At 43.5% G+C, this 15,557-nt stretch overlaps 1 protein-coding gene across 1 annotated transcript in view; it reads left to right on the forward strand.

The window, feature by feature from the left end:
- The window catches only part of myo10l3 (myosin X, like 3), a 61,033-nt gene that overhangs the window by 40,223 nt on the left and 5,253 nt on the right, over positions 1–15,557 (forward strand). Inside the window, exons 17-33 of the mRNA XM_030758038.1 lie at positions 915–997; positions 1,098–1,206; positions 2,076–2,156; positions 4,884–5,008; positions 5,155–5,269; positions 8,032–8,138; positions 9,752–10,171; positions 10,998–11,028; positions 11,130–11,945; positions 12,755–12,878; positions 13,186–13,429; positions 13,571–13,666; positions 13,859–13,952; positions 14,257–14,312; positions 14,439–14,581; positions 14,695–14,889; positions 15,140–15,297. Coding sequence (XP_030613898.1) covers positions 915–997; positions 1,098–1,206; positions 2,076–2,156; positions 4,884–5,008; positions 5,155–5,269; positions 8,032–8,138; positions 9,752–10,171; positions 10,998–11,028; positions 11,130–11,945; positions 12,755–12,878; positions 13,186–13,429; positions 13,571–13,666; positions 13,859–13,952; positions 14,257–14,312; positions 14,439–14,581; positions 14,695–14,889; positions 15,140–15,297 — 2,997 coding nt within the window. The remainder of the gene's footprint in view (positions 1–914; positions 998–1,097; positions 1,207–2,075; positions 2,157–4,883; positions 5,009–5,154; positions 5,270–8,031; positions 8,139–9,751; positions 10,172–10,997; positions 11,029–11,129; positions 11,946–12,754; positions 12,879–13,185; positions 13,430–13,570; positions 13,667–13,858; positions 13,953–14,256; positions 14,313–14,438; positions 14,582–14,694; positions 14,890–15,139; positions 15,298–15,557) is intronic.

Below are 15,557 nucleotides of genomic sequence, written 5' to 3' on the forward strand. Positions count from 1 at the left end.
TGTTGCTGAGTTTACTGGAGGAAATCGTAGCATCTCCCCACAGATTAGATTATCTGCTCGGTGCCAGAGAAGAGCAGTGTAATTTGAAAGACAGACATGAAGTTGACCAAAACAAAGCTTACCTTTTATTAATAGTGCAAATGCCATCTTGAACATACGTAAACTATGTTCAGTCGGGTACTGTATGTAAACTTGCATAATTCTTCAGACAAACCCAGTTAGAATCACAAGACCACCCCGGTTAACTGTCTGAGTTAACAAACCTGAAACTGAGTGACGCAGAGAGCCTTCTATATGAGATTATTCCATTAAAACAGCACTGGAGTGTAATTAGTGTGTCTGCAGCAAACATAAACTCTGAGTATATCCCTGTGGATCAGGGTGAGCTTAGGAATACTGCAGAGCTGAACTGAACAGAACAGGTGACGCCCTCTGCTGAGCCCGACGAGTTGCCCCCGCCGCCACCTGCTCCCTTATCTTTATTTACGTCAAACCTCAAACGCATATTCATAGACATTGTAACTCCCTCGTGTCACATGCGTGCACATGTGACATGCAGTGCGAATAGTTACTTTATTTTTTAAAGATCGTGAGAGCCAATTTGCAAATGCAATGTAAACAACGCTATCCAAACATACACAATCTCGCATATTAAATTTATGTTTTGACACGAACCAAAAATTAGTCGTGTTTTTGTTTAAATTTTATGTCTTCATAGTATTATATTAGAGTCTACAAATATCAGCCACTGGATTTTTTTGGCTGCTTTTTTGCATCACATACATGTAAATATATTTGGCTAGTGCACAGTGCATTTGCACAGCTGTATTCATTTATTTTTTTTCTTTGCATCCTAACTCTTTTGACTCCTTTGGTGTTTTTCTTCAATGTCTTTTTGGTTTTCATTTCTTCAGGTGCTCTATGATGTGCGTGGAATCCTAGAGAAAAACAGAGACACCTTCAGAGATGACATCTTGTTCATTCTCAAAGACAGCAGGTGAGCACGGCATGCTTTTTTCCTCTTTATTCTGAATGCACACCTATGTGATTGAGCTCATGTGTCTACAGTCACATGCCCTCATCTGCACTGTCTGCAGGCTTGACTTCATCTACGACCTCTTTGAGCGTGTTGGCAGCAGAAATGGAGATGAGACCCTAAAGATGGGCACGGCCCGACGCAAGCCCACTGTCAGCTCACAGTTCAGGGTGAGACTGAAGCTCCGCAGACCTAAATATCACTTGCAGTTCTCCGCACATGACTCTATGATTGCGTCATTATACTAACAATGAGCCAATTGTCTCCCAAATACTGCTGCATGTGGTGATCACTTAACCCTTAACATTACACTTGTTATGTTGGCATGATGAGTGCGAGTACAGCGGCATAAATACAAAACAGGCTTGAAATGATGGAGACGCAGATGGGGAGGAGAATGCCGTCTGTGTTTGATCTGCAGAGGATGATTGGCTGTGTGAAATATGTTGTTGTGAGCTGGGCTGCGGGTGGAGGAGGGGGCAGAGTGGAGGACTTAGCTTAGCATGCTGTAACTGTAGTGTGGAGAGAAGGAGCGCAGAAGGATTTGGCAGGCTGCCCTGGCCTACAGTTCCCAAAGCCAGGGGATTAGGGTTGATGGTTGGGCAGAGAGGGGCCAACCAGGGGCCAATCACACTCAGTTCTGCCAGGCCAGGCCTTACTGGAGACAGACTGTCTGAGATAGGAAGGACAATGAGACTGAAAGAGTCTATGAGGTTCGGGGGTCCTCAGAGTGTGGCTTTGTATGTGCTTATGTGTCTCTTATGATAAATATGGGCTAAGTAATCCTTCAAGAGATGAAAGGTACCAAAGTGCATTTACTCAGTACTTCTACTTAATTTTTGCCAATACTGCTTACACTAATACCTTAATACTAATCCACTTATACTTAGTAAACAAAGTACAGAACAGTGAGACATGTGTTCTTATTGTTCGGCAGACAAAATAAACCAAACATAAACGGGAATAAATGAGGAAGCATTAATATGCTTGAGTTTTCTGTCCTCCTCATCTTTATGCTCTTGTGGCTGATGCTTTTCAGGACTCTCTCCATTCCCTGATGGCTACACTAAGTGCCTCCAACCCCTTTTTTGTACGCTGCATCAAACCAAACATGGACAAGGTAAGTCATGTCATTTTCATTCATCGCAAAAACAAAAAAAAACAAGTCCTGTCAAGGTCAGTGCCTGTGAAGTCAAACCTCCTGCTGTGCGCTGCTCAGTTAATATTTAGTCTTGTTGTGTTTAAGCTATTATGCCTCCCACGTTGTAATCACAGATTATCTCAAAGTGATATAAATGATCCATTTTTTTTTTTTTAAACTGCAAATGTTCATTAGTAACATTGGTGCAAAGGCTCTCATTGTACTTCCTCAAATAAAGGGGCTGTGTACCAGCACATTCCTACCACTGTAGTCATTTTGCCAGAGGTCAAAGGTCAGTACTGGCCACTCCAGCTGCAGTGGCTTTGCTAAGGCTGCACTGATCTGGCTGCACCAGTGGAATGCCAAGATAAGACCACATAACTGTGTCTGTGGTGCAGCTAGCAGGGTACTTATTTACTAGTCCTGTATTCCCCTGCTGCTCTTAACCACAGAACTGCAAGCTGTTTCTTAATCTTTGTTATCCAGTGTTGATAGTTGGAGTGTCAGTTATATTATGCTTCTTTATTTTCCTTGTGAATGACTGTGGTGTAATCCAGGGACACTCTCTCTGTTACTGTTATTATTGTACACAGAGTGGTGGTTGTCCTCTCCTCACTGCTCCTTACCTCCCACTCCCACTACGTCATTCCACACCTTCTTGCTTGCTTGCATGGAAAGTGCACTGTTGTCTGCGTGCTCTCTTTCTCCTCACCCAACTCCTTTTTTTTTTTTTTTTTTTCTGCCTTTCTCTGTTATGTCCCCTGCTCTCATTGGCTCCCCCCTTATATTCGTTTACCTGGCTTTGGTTGGTCAAGATGGAACAAGCCGTGCCGCTGTTAATCCTACAGTATGACAGGATGGCATGCACAATCCTCTGACATGATTACATGCATGCAGATACACTCAGACACGCGCACACAAAGAATGTATTTATGTAATTTATGTGCTCCTACTTTTCTTGGGATAAATGTGACTGAGGCAAGGGCTTGTTTTTTGACTCAAGCAAATCAACATTTCATACCTTTTTCAAGCTGCCTAAATCCTCTGCTAAAGAGCAGAGTTCAGAGCTCTGAGGGCTGCCTGTTTGTGTGCGTTTGATTATGAGCACAAGTACATGCAAATCTCGCATGTGCCTTTTGTAAGTATGTCTGTTTCCATGCAGTAGCATTAGCCTGTAATTAGATTGACACATTGAGGAATGCTGTGGTCGTGTGGGGCTTATCCAGCACTGTGTGCCCTCTGGGTGATAAATGGCCTTCGTGTAGAGAGCAGTGATCAGGCAGCCTGTGTAGAAGGGCGGCAGACATCAGAGATCCTCTCTGATAAGTAGACCCAAAGGATTACTGGTAACACAGAACTGTGAACAATGCAGCTGATTATTCCTCAAAGAAAAGGCAACCCCAGCTGGTTATGTCTTGCTCAACACTGTTCAGGTTTCTCTCCAGTGGTGTCGTGTTTTCCTTTTAGTAACCTGATTGTTAATGTAAAATGATAGTGCTCACCATAGTAATTTACTTTTTAGTTCAAGTTTAACTTGACTCAGCAGTACGAGTGTTTGGATAGGTGTGCCAGCCGTTTTTAGCTGCAACACTGACTATATTGCCAGAAGTATTCACTCATGCATCCAAGTCACTGAATTCAGGTGTTCCAATCACTTCCATGGCCACAGGTGTATAAAACCAAGCACCTAAGCATGCAGACTGCTTCTACAAACATCAGTAGAAGAATCAGTCAGAAAGAATCAGTCGCTCTCAGGAGCTCAGTGAATTCCAGCATGGTACCGTGATAGGATGCCACCTCCGCAGCTAGTCCTGTTGCAAGTTCCTCGCTACGAAATATTCCAGTCAACTGTCAGTGGTATTATAACAAAGGGGAAGCAATTGGGAGTGACAGCAACTCAGCCACAAAGTTGTAGGTCATGTAAAATCATTCCAGTGAGACTTCTTCTTTGGAGTGACAATCACGCTTCTCTGTCTGGCAATCCGATGGACGAGTCTGCGTTTGGTAGCTGCCAAGAGAACAGTACTTGTCTGACTGCACTGTGCCAGGTGTAAAGTTTGGTGGAGTTTGGCTCGGCCCCTTAGTTCCAGTGAAAGGAACTCTTAATGCTTCAGCATACCAAAACATTTTGGACAGTTTGTGGGAGCAGTTTGGGGATGGCCTCTTCCAGTTCTAACATGACTGCACACCAGTGCACAAAGTAAGGTCCATAAAGACATGGATGAGCGAGTTTGGTGTGGAAGAACTTGACTGGCCTGCACAGAGTCCTGACCTCAGCCCGATAGAACACCTTTGGGATGAATTTAAGTGGAGACTGCAAGCCAGGCATCCAACATCAGTGTCTGACCTCACAAACGTGCTTCTGTAAGAATGGTCAAAAATTCCCATAAACACTCCTAAACCTTGTGGAAAACCTTCCCAGAAGAATTGAAGCTGTTATAGCTACAAAGGGTGGGCCGACATCATATTAAACCCTTAATGATTAAGAATGGGATGTCACTCAAGTTCATATGAGTGTGAAGGCAGATGACTGAATACTTTTGGCAGTATTGTGCATTTTGCACCAAAGCAGATTATTTAAAAAAAAAAAGAGAGAGAGAGAGAGGAAAAAAGTTAAAAAAAAAAAATGACATCAAATATTCTAAACACTGATGTCTTGCTCATTATTTGATGTGTATAACATGTTTTGTTGTTTACTGACTACAGAAAGCCAACCAGTTTGATCGCGATGTTGTCCTGAACCAGCTGAGGTACTCTGGGATGCTGGAAACTGTAAAGATTCGTAGGGCTGGATTCCCTGTCCGGAGAACCTTTAAGGACTTCTACACCAGGTCAGAAAAATACGTGCACCCACCGAAACTGAGGGAGGTGGTCGATTATTGTAGTTGCAAAATATATAGGGAAGTTAAAAAAGAAGATTAAGTGGGTTTTAGGATTGTTTTAAATGGTTTCTGCTCTGTATGTGTTTCTTCCACAGGTACAAGATGATCCTGACAAATAAAATCCACTCGGAGGATGAGAAGGAGAGCTGCTTAGAGCTGCTCACACTTCACGACAAAGCCAAGAAAGAATGGCAGCTGGGGAAGACAAAGGTGCAGCACGCATTCACACATGGACTCACTTATACACATGCCCAGACTTGTTTTTGTCATTTAGGAGTATATGGCACTGACTTTGATTCATGCCCTGAGATCTTTCAGCAACCACAATCACTACGCAAACCCTGCCCCAACCCTTAACCCAAGTTTTAAGTACTGTACCTAACATTATCTGGAAAACACTGTATTAACCTTTAAGTTTAATGTTTTACCTTGTGAAGACCAGCTTTTTGTTATCAGGAAGTGAGTCCTCATAATGTATCTGTGTGAGATATTAGACCCCCACAGTGTATTTAATTCAAGTACAAATGCAGACACAGACACAGCTGGGCAGGCTGAGGGATTATGTAAAATGTCAGTGTATATTTTTCCGCATGAATGACTCTGCGGTACACCCATCAGTCACCTATATGCTCTGATAGTATATTCAACAAACAATAAATCAGCATTTTAAAGCTTTTTTACTAATATATATGTGTACACACAGTTCCTTTTAGATGAAACAGTGTGCAGAAAGGCTTCACTCAGTAATTATCTGGGAGCGAATCTTTTCCAAGTCAAGCTGCTGTCTTTCCCGAACTGTTAATGTGTACCACAGTTGCTGTGACTCATGTCACAAAGATTTTTCTAACCGGTTGTGGTCAATCTACAGCTCTCTTGTTGACAACCGCAGAGTTACTTGGCCGCTCCTAAAAATCCTGACACTGTTACTGTAACTGTAACCGAGGGGCTTACAGTAATCCTGAGGCAAACTTATTGTAGCTAGAAGAGTGTTAGCCTCTTGACACTGACTGAGCCGTTGATTTAATAAACTAAACTTCAAGCGTGTGATTTGCAGGCAGACAGCACTGGTGAAATGTTGCAGCCAAGCAGAGCTTTGTAGAAAGTTACACGTCATGCTTCATCTTAGAAAAGTTATAACAGAGATGATCGTTGGCAATATAGCTTATCTATGACCTCCCTCTTTTTCTGCTCTTTATTTCCAACAATCACCAATTCCCCTGCCCCTTTTTCCATGCTACCATTGAATGATTAACCTTTAATGGCTTGTTTCATCCGGACAGTAAAACCTGTGTTAATGCTCAGAGTGAAAGGGTCAGCACCGCTAAAACGGAGGATATAAATAAATCAGTTTTTTTATGGAGTTCTTTCAAAATCAGCTAAATCCACATTTGACTTCCTGCTTTAAGTTGTGGTTCCTGTGTGGCTGTAAAAATCACTGAGACATTTCAGATTTGTTGGTTCCTTTTTGGACAGTTTTGTTGTAATAACCCATTTGGCTGGCAGACTATGAATAGTGTCAGCTGCACACATGGCATGCTGTAATATACATCAAGACAGAAAATAATTGATGCGAGCCACATGTTTGGTTCCTTTTGAACTGATGCATAACCACTAATGTGCACATGCCAATCTATATTAAATTTCTCACACGTACACACAGTATACATCTCCAGCGTCACTGTGTGGGTAAAACTTCACTTCTGTGAGCAGCACTTTGACCTTTGGCTGTCGCTGCTGACTGCTTTGCTTTGAAAAGTGTATCTGCACATTAAAAGTGAAGCAAAAGGCTAGTTTCTCAAAGCAAAACCCAAAAAGGCATAGTGCGGCTGAGCGTGCTTCATTTTATGCATGGCAGCACAATATTTTCAGGTTTAGGGTAATGCAGTGTCGGTTGTGGGAAAGGGATTGAAACACAGAAGAGGGCTATATTTCCTTTGGAGAAACAATCTGCGTGTAATTATGTATGTGCTGATTGTGTGCAGAGGATGTGTGTACCCAGAATTAGGGGCTTTGGTGATGTCGCATGGATTGTGTATGTGTGTTTGTAAGCCATTTGTTTTACAGACGAGGGAAGGATGTGGACGAAGAGGAAGCTTCCTCCTCTCACAGACTTTATCGAGGCAGGCAGGCAGGCAGGGCTGCAGCTGTGGGATCCTTTGATTAGTGGAACATCTGGGACACAAATATACATGCAGGCAAGGGTCTTCCCCATCAGAGGAGCTGTTGATCACCCAGCCCAGCAACAGATATTGCAATATCTAAGTTGGCTGCTGTTCCCAGCCTGCAAACACATTCAGACAGTGAAAATCTGATTATGTTCCATAATGTCATGTTCCTGCCGCATGTTCATTTCTTGCAAGCATTCAAGTCAAGTGAGACTTTCAAGCTGTCAAATGCCCTGCAAAGACAAGGCTGGGAGAAAACTCTGGTGGTGAGGGAAGGGTTAACTAAACTCTTTCTCTTTCCTTCATATGAGCAAGGAGGGCGTGGCTTTCTATCTGGACACCAGCCACCATCCCTCCCCCTCATCCTTTCATCGCTCCTCTCTCCCTACCTCTCCCCTCCCTCTCTGTGCCTTTCTGCCTGTGCACGTCAGTCGAACTACCAACGCAGCGGTAGCAGCAGAAGGGAAATGCTCAGGAAGGACGCTTGAACACAATGAGGCTCTGCAGCAGCAGTAACAGTAGCAGTAACACTGCAGTCTCAGTCCCAGTTTTCCCTTCTGCTCTGTTCTGCAGTCAGAGAGAGCAGCTAGTCTGCTAGCCTCAGCTGCACCACAGCTTCCTCTGCAGTGGGCACGGGGTGCTGCCAGCAGACAACAGGGGCCCTTTACATCTCTGTGGGCCCTCTTTTACAGCCTTACCAAGAAGAGGAACTAACCCATTCCGTTTTTCCTCTCTCCCTCAACCGTCTTCTCTGTGTTTCCCTGTCTCTGTCACTCCTTGTCGGCCGTGGCGCTGCTCTTCCCGCAGGTGTTCTTGAAGGAGGCCCTGGAGCAAAGGCTGGAGAAGGAGAGGGAAGAGGTGCGGCGCAGGGCTGGCATGGTGATCCGCGCCCACATCCTCAGCTATGTGGCAAGGTGAGTGGTGAGTGGTGGAGTGTGGAGGTGGGGGGATGGATGGCTGAGTTGCAGAGACAGTTGTCAGTGTTTGTTCTGTAGTACAGCCTGTGTGTATGCTGGGGGTCGGGGTGATGTGTATTTGCGCATGCTTTTACCTTAGTTTACCTCTGTAGGTTTGTATGTGGATGTGCGTTATGTGGGCTTAAACCTTGCTGACTTGGCAATGGGTCAGTCATTACAGAATCAAATTACCAGAGTGTTTTAACTGTCGATGGAAAGCAGTTTTCTGACATGCAGAACCATGTAGAGATATCTTTACTTTACTTTAGAAATTTTTATAGATAGGAAGATTAACTCATAAACTGAGAATGCAACATAACCAAAACAAAATTGCTCAATGTGGATTTTCTAGTCACTTTAATAATGACATTGCTATCTTCCGGTCATCTTAAGTTAAGTTCTATCAGGTGAAAATGTATTTTAAAAGTCTGATGAAAGAACACATTCCTTTCAAAGGAAGTACACATGGTTAACAGTGTGCTAGATTTTATTTAAATTGCACAACATCCCTATGATTCCCTGCAATCTGATTCCACTTGTGCCACTGCCCCGGAGCTTCAAAGATGAGGAATTATCTGATTTTAACAACCTCTCAAGGAGGAAAAACAGGCCCAAAAAGTGTGATCTTTCAAGTTAAAACTTGATTGCCCTCTGCTACACGAACAGTGATGTTCATAATGTGCCCCATACTTGGACTGCTCTGAAAAATACAGTTTTCGGAGTGTAACAAGGATTTAATTTATTCCTACACTGTCAGAAGTGCACTCACTCTTGAGCAAATCTATATAAATCTGTGTTTTCAGCCTAAGCAACAAGTTCTTCACATGTCCACTCTGCCTGACTGACAACATATCCATCAATGTGGTGATTTAAGAAGCTGCACTCACAGACACCCAGAGGCATCTTGTTGCACTCCACCTGCATGTTGCCATATATAGTGTAAAGTTACATACAGTCCTCTGAAAGGCTCCATTGAGAGACTAAAATGGGATTGATGACAGTGTTCAGGTTGCGGGTTTGCTTCCCCTCAGAGACATTCATACTAAAGAAGGGCCTTGAAAAGTTCCCCAAATACACAAGTCAAGCCTTTGTATTATTATAAGTAACTTTATCTCCGGTGAGGGTCTATCCTGAGACCCGACAAAGGCCATGAAGTGATTATTGTGGAGACTAGGTCAGAGTAAGGGTCAGAGAGTCAGAGCAATGTGTGTGGTCCTTAGAAAGTCGTGTGTATTTGTGTGTGTGCGTGTTTATATGTGTGTGTATTCAATGCATGTATTGTGTGTGGGTGATGGGGCTTAGTCAGAGGGCTAAACAGAGCAGCCCACACTGCCATAATGGAAGAGCACAAGCTCATCAGACTCTAAACATTGCACAGTTCACAATGCAGAGGCTTTTATACCAGTGTGTTAGTTTAAACAGAGAATAGCAGGGGGCGTTAGGAGGAGGCCATGTAGGCCTGTCCAACTTTATAAATATGTTTGTGGTGAGACAGAATGTTCCTCAATAAAGTTAGATTAAATATGATCTTTATGCCGATTACAAATGTCCATTTTTGATTTTCTCATCAGGAAACAGTATAAGAGGGCTCTGTCCAGCATCGTCACCATCCAGAAGAACTACCGTGCTCACTTTTGGAGACGCGTCTTTCTGCGCCTGCGCGTGGCTGCCGTTGTCCTGCAGAAACATCACAGAGGTCAGCTGGCCCGAGCCCTGTATCGACAGCTCAAGGAGGAGAAGCAGAAGAGAGAGGAGGAGGAGAGGAGGAAGAGAGAAGAAGAGGAGAGGAGGCGAGTAGAAGAGGAGAAGAAGAGGATGGAAGAGAGGAGGCAGCAGGAGGAGGAGAGGAGGAAGGAGGAGGAGAAACAGAAGCTAATCGAAGAGGAGCTCAAGAGGAGGGCAGAGGAGGAGTTAATGAGGAAGGAGGAGCAAAGACTGATTAAGGAGAAAGAGGAGAAACAGAAGTTCGCAGCAAATGAGGAAAAGCCAAGGTACGATGTGCTGTGTTTAGCGCAGTGTCTGCAGGCGTGTGGGTCTGTGTGTGCTGTGATGGCAGCTGGTACGGGTGGTGCACGTGACACCTTCTTTTGCAGGTAGTTTTGAGCACTTTGGTTGGCATTTAGATGTCTGTCCACAGATTTATGCAAATCTGCACAATACGGGCACAAAAATGTACAGGTGTGCTATCACAATTAAGATCGAGTGTTGCGATGGGTTTGGCCATCTCATGAGTAGAGGGACCACATTGATTGGCTCAGGGCAGATACTTTTCCAAGCTCAGGCTTTTATTCAGTGGCTGTGAAGAAAACAGGGAAGGCTGTCATCATTGGGTCAAGTGCAGGTTAACCTGTCAACGTATCATTCTGCCTACGCTATGTTAAATGGGGAAAAGTGAGTCACAATATAGACATAAGTTATAAGCAGTTTTCAGTTGAATATAATTAGAGTATATTCCAGAGATTGTAATGTAAAGTGACTTGGTACTTGTGAGGCTCACGTGAAGAATGTGGCTCAAAAGAGAGATGCAGCTCTATGGATGCATCCATACTGAAACCCAAAGATAATTAATTCAGCTGAAATAACAGTTATTGGGATAGAAAAATGCAAAGTAAAAGTGTAAGAGGACTAATGAAACCACCCAAGTCACATCTGGAATGATCTCAGCATAAGATAGTGTCTATTTCATTTCTGTGATTTGTTAGGAGCTTCCAGGAGGATCCAAGTCATCAGATATTTATTAATACCTGATGACTTTGATCATTTCTTAATTTAATTTCTTTCTGTACATCAGGACTAACGTTAATAATTTCTTTTTAGGAGCTCACTCGTGAACAGGGCTTGTCAAAAGGTAATTTCCCTTTTAATTACCAATATCAGAAAAGAATTCCTATAAATACATATACATAAATAACTTAATTTTGCTGTTCCTTAAATTTGTGTGGTCAACAGAAGGAGCTGTCCCAGACTCTGTCCTACAGCCACACCTCTGAGGAGGAGAGCCGTCAGATGGAGGAGATCCTGCGGCTCGAGAGAGAGATCGAGCGCCTGCAGAAGCAGCAGGAAGACGGCGTGTCCCTTCTTGGCGACGTGTCACGTGAGGAGCTGCGTCAGATGAGGGATGCTGAGATCTACAGACTGGAAAAAGAGGCTTCCCGTGTAGCTACTGAATTCTTGGAACTGCTGGACTTTGGTGGTTTAGAGCCGTCCCTTTCGAGCGAGGAGAACCTCCACGACCCAGCTGAATCTACCGCACCTCTGGCCGAAGACGAGGTAGACGAAGGTTTCCACGCAGAGGATGAGCGCATTGCTTTGCCTGACTTCCCACTTCCAGCTGCGGTTCCTCTTGACAAGGAAGTATTCCAAAGTATTCCCCCTCCTCCGCCTGCCTTTGCGGAAGGATTAGTGGGCTCCTCCTCATCAGCCTCTCTTGCACCAGGAAAGCTCAGCCAAGATACCCCCAACGGACTGAGTCATGCCCCTGTTCTCACAGACTCCCAAATCCCCCACCCTCCACCTCCTCCTTTCCTTACTAATGGAGAAAGACAGCCATGCCAGAGGGCCTCAGACTTTGAGCCTGTAAATGAAGAGCCAACTCACACAAACCTGCCAGACACAGAGTCAGACTATGACCAGGAAGAGTTTGAGGAGGCTCACGGGAGTTCAGGTGCTAGCACTAATGATGGCCATATCACGGATGAGGAGGTGCTGCGAAAATCCTCGTGCACTCAGAACAGCCTGGACTCCTTCAGAGGCAGCTCAGACTCAGTAAGAAATAACAATAAAGAGTCATGGTTATTAAATTCTGTGGAGCCGTTTTACTGGAAAATGTGCAGAGTTTCACTTTTAAATGGGTAGCTTGTTTGGCACGAACTCTGAGGTCCAGTGGAAGTAGAAAGTAAATCACTAAATCTAGCCAAGACAGGAAATCCCCTCTGGAGAAAACTGGATGATTTGTTCAAATGCAGCCTTTAACTTTTTTCTCAGTTTACCAAAACATGGTATCACTGAATTTTCCATTTCCACATCTGGTCTAACTTAAGCCATTGTTCTCCCATACACTGAAACTCACCTGTGCTTATTATACTTCCTCATATTGCCTCAAGAAAGATTGTCTTGAAGTTAGTTACAAAATATATTTCTCCAAGGCTGCATCTTATCAGAGGCTTATTTCAGAATCACAGAACAACACTGCTGGAAATGTTTACTTTGGCTTTGCTGACAAGCCGGTGAATGTGTACGCAGAGACCTAACACTGGAGATCAGCCAACGTCAAAGGGAAAGAAGGATGGGTGCATGTGTTGTCGTGTGTGTCTATTTGCGTGGGTGTGTTTTAAAGGAGACTGACTACAAGGTCAGACATATTTTGGGCGCTTAAATTGCAAAATGACAATTCGACTCGACCTTCAGGAAAAAGAGCTTACTTTTAAATGACTTTGCAAACATGCAGGTTTACAGTTTGAATATTTCTAAACGTGTTGCTTGTATACATTTCTGCTTTTGTGGGGTTTTTTTGTTTATTTAACCTTGAAAAGTCACTGCCACATGTATTTTAAATGCTGGTGTCCTTTCTTCAGTTCATTGACAGCGATGAGGACAATGACGGATATGTGGACACAGATGAAGAAGTTTGTAATGGCAGAGTGGGTCTGCTGAATGGTACGGGGCCTCCATACTTCCATGGCTACCTCTACATGAAGAGTGAGTAGCTCTAACAAAACACTGCCCAGCAGGCGTGCAGATTGTCTGTGCGCAGCTTTTATATCCATTTTGTCTGTTTTCTTGCAGGCATTCTTAGTTTCTTACTCATTTGTTTTCCGTTGTTTTATGCTTATATGGGGCTGCAAAGTGTAATTCACTGAGGGAGCTTTTCATGCATTGTGTTTTTTCAGTGCATCTTTCTGTGCGTGCATGACAGAGGTGTATGATGTCTGATTTATACGTCTCCCACCATACTGCGATTTCCCAATAAACAACAAAAAATTACCATCCTTTTCTCGTCTCTCAGGCGGTTTGATGATCCCATGGCGCCGTCGCTGGTGCGTGCTCAAAGATGAAACTTTCATGTGGTTCCGTGCAAAGCAGGACTCCCTCAAATCTGGCTGGCTTTACAAGAAAGGAGGAGGGATGTCCACTTTGTCTCGGCGCAACTGGAAGATGCGCTGGTTCGTTCTGCGCGAGTCAAAGCTCATGTATTTCGAGAATGACAGCGAAGAGAAGCTGAAAGGCACCATCGATATCCATACAGCCAAGTAAGACTCAGTTCTCACTCTGTGGCATTAGAAATCAAAGCTCTGTTTCTTTGTTCGTTTATTTTTAGCTTTGATTGAACTCGTTAGCTTGAAATAAAAATAACCACACGCAGTAACGGTTTATTCTTTGTGTTTATGCAGGGAAATATTGGACAATCATGAGAAGGAAAACGCACTAAATATTGTAACTGAGGAGAGGACGTATCACATCTATGCAGAGTCTCCCGAAGATGCCAGGTACAAATTTCTACATTTACATATTTCTTAGAATAGAGTGAAGTTGTTTTGTAAATAGTGTTTTCCTTTCAAGGTTAAATTGATGTGTAGAAATAAAGTTCCCCCTTGTGGTTGCCAGAAGAAGTTCATGGTGTCATTTTCAATTACATGTTTGCTGACATTTGCTTTCTGAACTCCCTCTGACCCATTTAGTGGTTGGTTCAATGTGCTGAGTCGGGTCCACAGCGCCAGTCCGGAGCAGCTCATGGAGATGCACCACGAACAGGCCAACCCAAAGAATGCAGTGGTTAGTGCTGTTTTACCTCTCTACTGCCTGGGCCCCAGCCTCAAGTCCATATTTCAGCAGCAGTGGAGAAGCATGAAATTGAACCGTGCAATGGTCCAGCTCTGGGTCATATAGTAAATCTAAGCTGAAGGGGAAAAAAGTGCACACACCATTGTCCATTCTTTGGAATTTTAAAAGATTGCAGGGTTGTTTATATCATGTAAAGATGTATGCATTAATGTAGCCATAATAGATATTTGTTTTAATCAAATATTTCTACAAAAGCTGACAATTATTATCATCAACACCATTTTTCTCTGTCCAGGGCACATTGGATGTGGGCTTGATTGATTCTGTTTGTGCATCAGACAACCCAGACAGGTAAGAAATCATTTCCTCTAACACTTGCCTGATTAAATCTATGTATTCAAGCTGTGGCCTGTGGTCCAACAGCAAGTACATGAAAATGAAAAACAAACCAAAACTGTGCTGTGTTTTCTTTCCCAGACCAAACTCGTTTGTGATCATCACGGCTAACAGAGTGATCCACTGCAACACAGACACACCTGAGGAGATGCACCACTGGATAGGCCTGCTGCAGAAATCTAAGGGAGACTCTAGGGTTGATGGACAGGAATTCATAGTCAGAGGTGAGAGGATTTTGAATTGATTTATGTGGCTACATATGTACTGGTTTAAGTGCTGTGCACAGAATATTGAAGGTAGCACAGTTCAGCCTGCATTTCTTATTTTACCGCCACAGGCTGGCTCCATAAAGAGATGAAGTCAGGAGCCAAAAGTACTTCTCTGAAGCTGAAGAAGCGCTGGTTTGTTCTCACCACTAACTCTCTGGACTATTACAAGTCATCGGAACGTAGTGCTTCCAAATTGGGAACGCTGGTCCTCAACAGCCTGTGCTCTGTGGTGCAGCCAGATGAGAAAGTTTTCAAGGACACTGGTCAGTTAAACTTTCTTCAAAGTCATCTTAATATATCAGTGCTGTAGTCCTAAACTTTAGCATTCAAGAAAATGTGGAAACTCTGGTGTGCAGATCGTTCATCTTTTTCACAATTTCCTTAAGTTGTTTTAATGACTATTGCATGTTTTGATGATCTGTACAGCACTTTGGTCAACTGTAGTTGTTTTTAATGTGCTATAGAAATAAACTTTGCCTTGCCTTATCATGATTATCTTTCCCTCTCACCCAGGCTACTGGAATATAATTGTCCATGGCCGTAAACACTCCTATCGGCTTTACACCAAAATGCTGAACGAAGCCATGAGGTGGGCGAATGCCATACAGGCCGCCATAGACAGTAAAGTTCCCATTGAAACACCAACACAGCAACTCATCAGAGACATCAAGGTATTCACGCATTCGCTGTTTTCCCCGTTTTGGCAGACTACATCACATTTCATTGATGTTATTGTAAATCAAACTCTTTTCAGTCATGCAAGCCTCTGGCAAGGACACACATTGTAATAAAGTGAGGTACTTGGACTCACTATCTGTGTGCTGTGACCTTCTCTTGGCTTTAGTTTTTCCTGCTTCAACACATTTGTTTGCCTCTATTTTTTTATGTAATACACTCAGCCTTGTATTTAATTTACTGCAGTGATAATGAG

The sequence above is a fragment of the Archocentrus centrarchus genome, chromosome 21 (genome assembly GCF_007364275.1).
Source record: "Archocentrus centrarchus isolate MPI-CPG fArcCen1 chromosome 21, fArcCen1, whole genome shotgun sequence".
Taxonomy (NCBI): domain Eukaryota; kingdom Metazoa; phylum Chordata; class Actinopteri; order Cichliformes; family Cichlidae; genus Archocentrus; species Archocentrus centrarchus.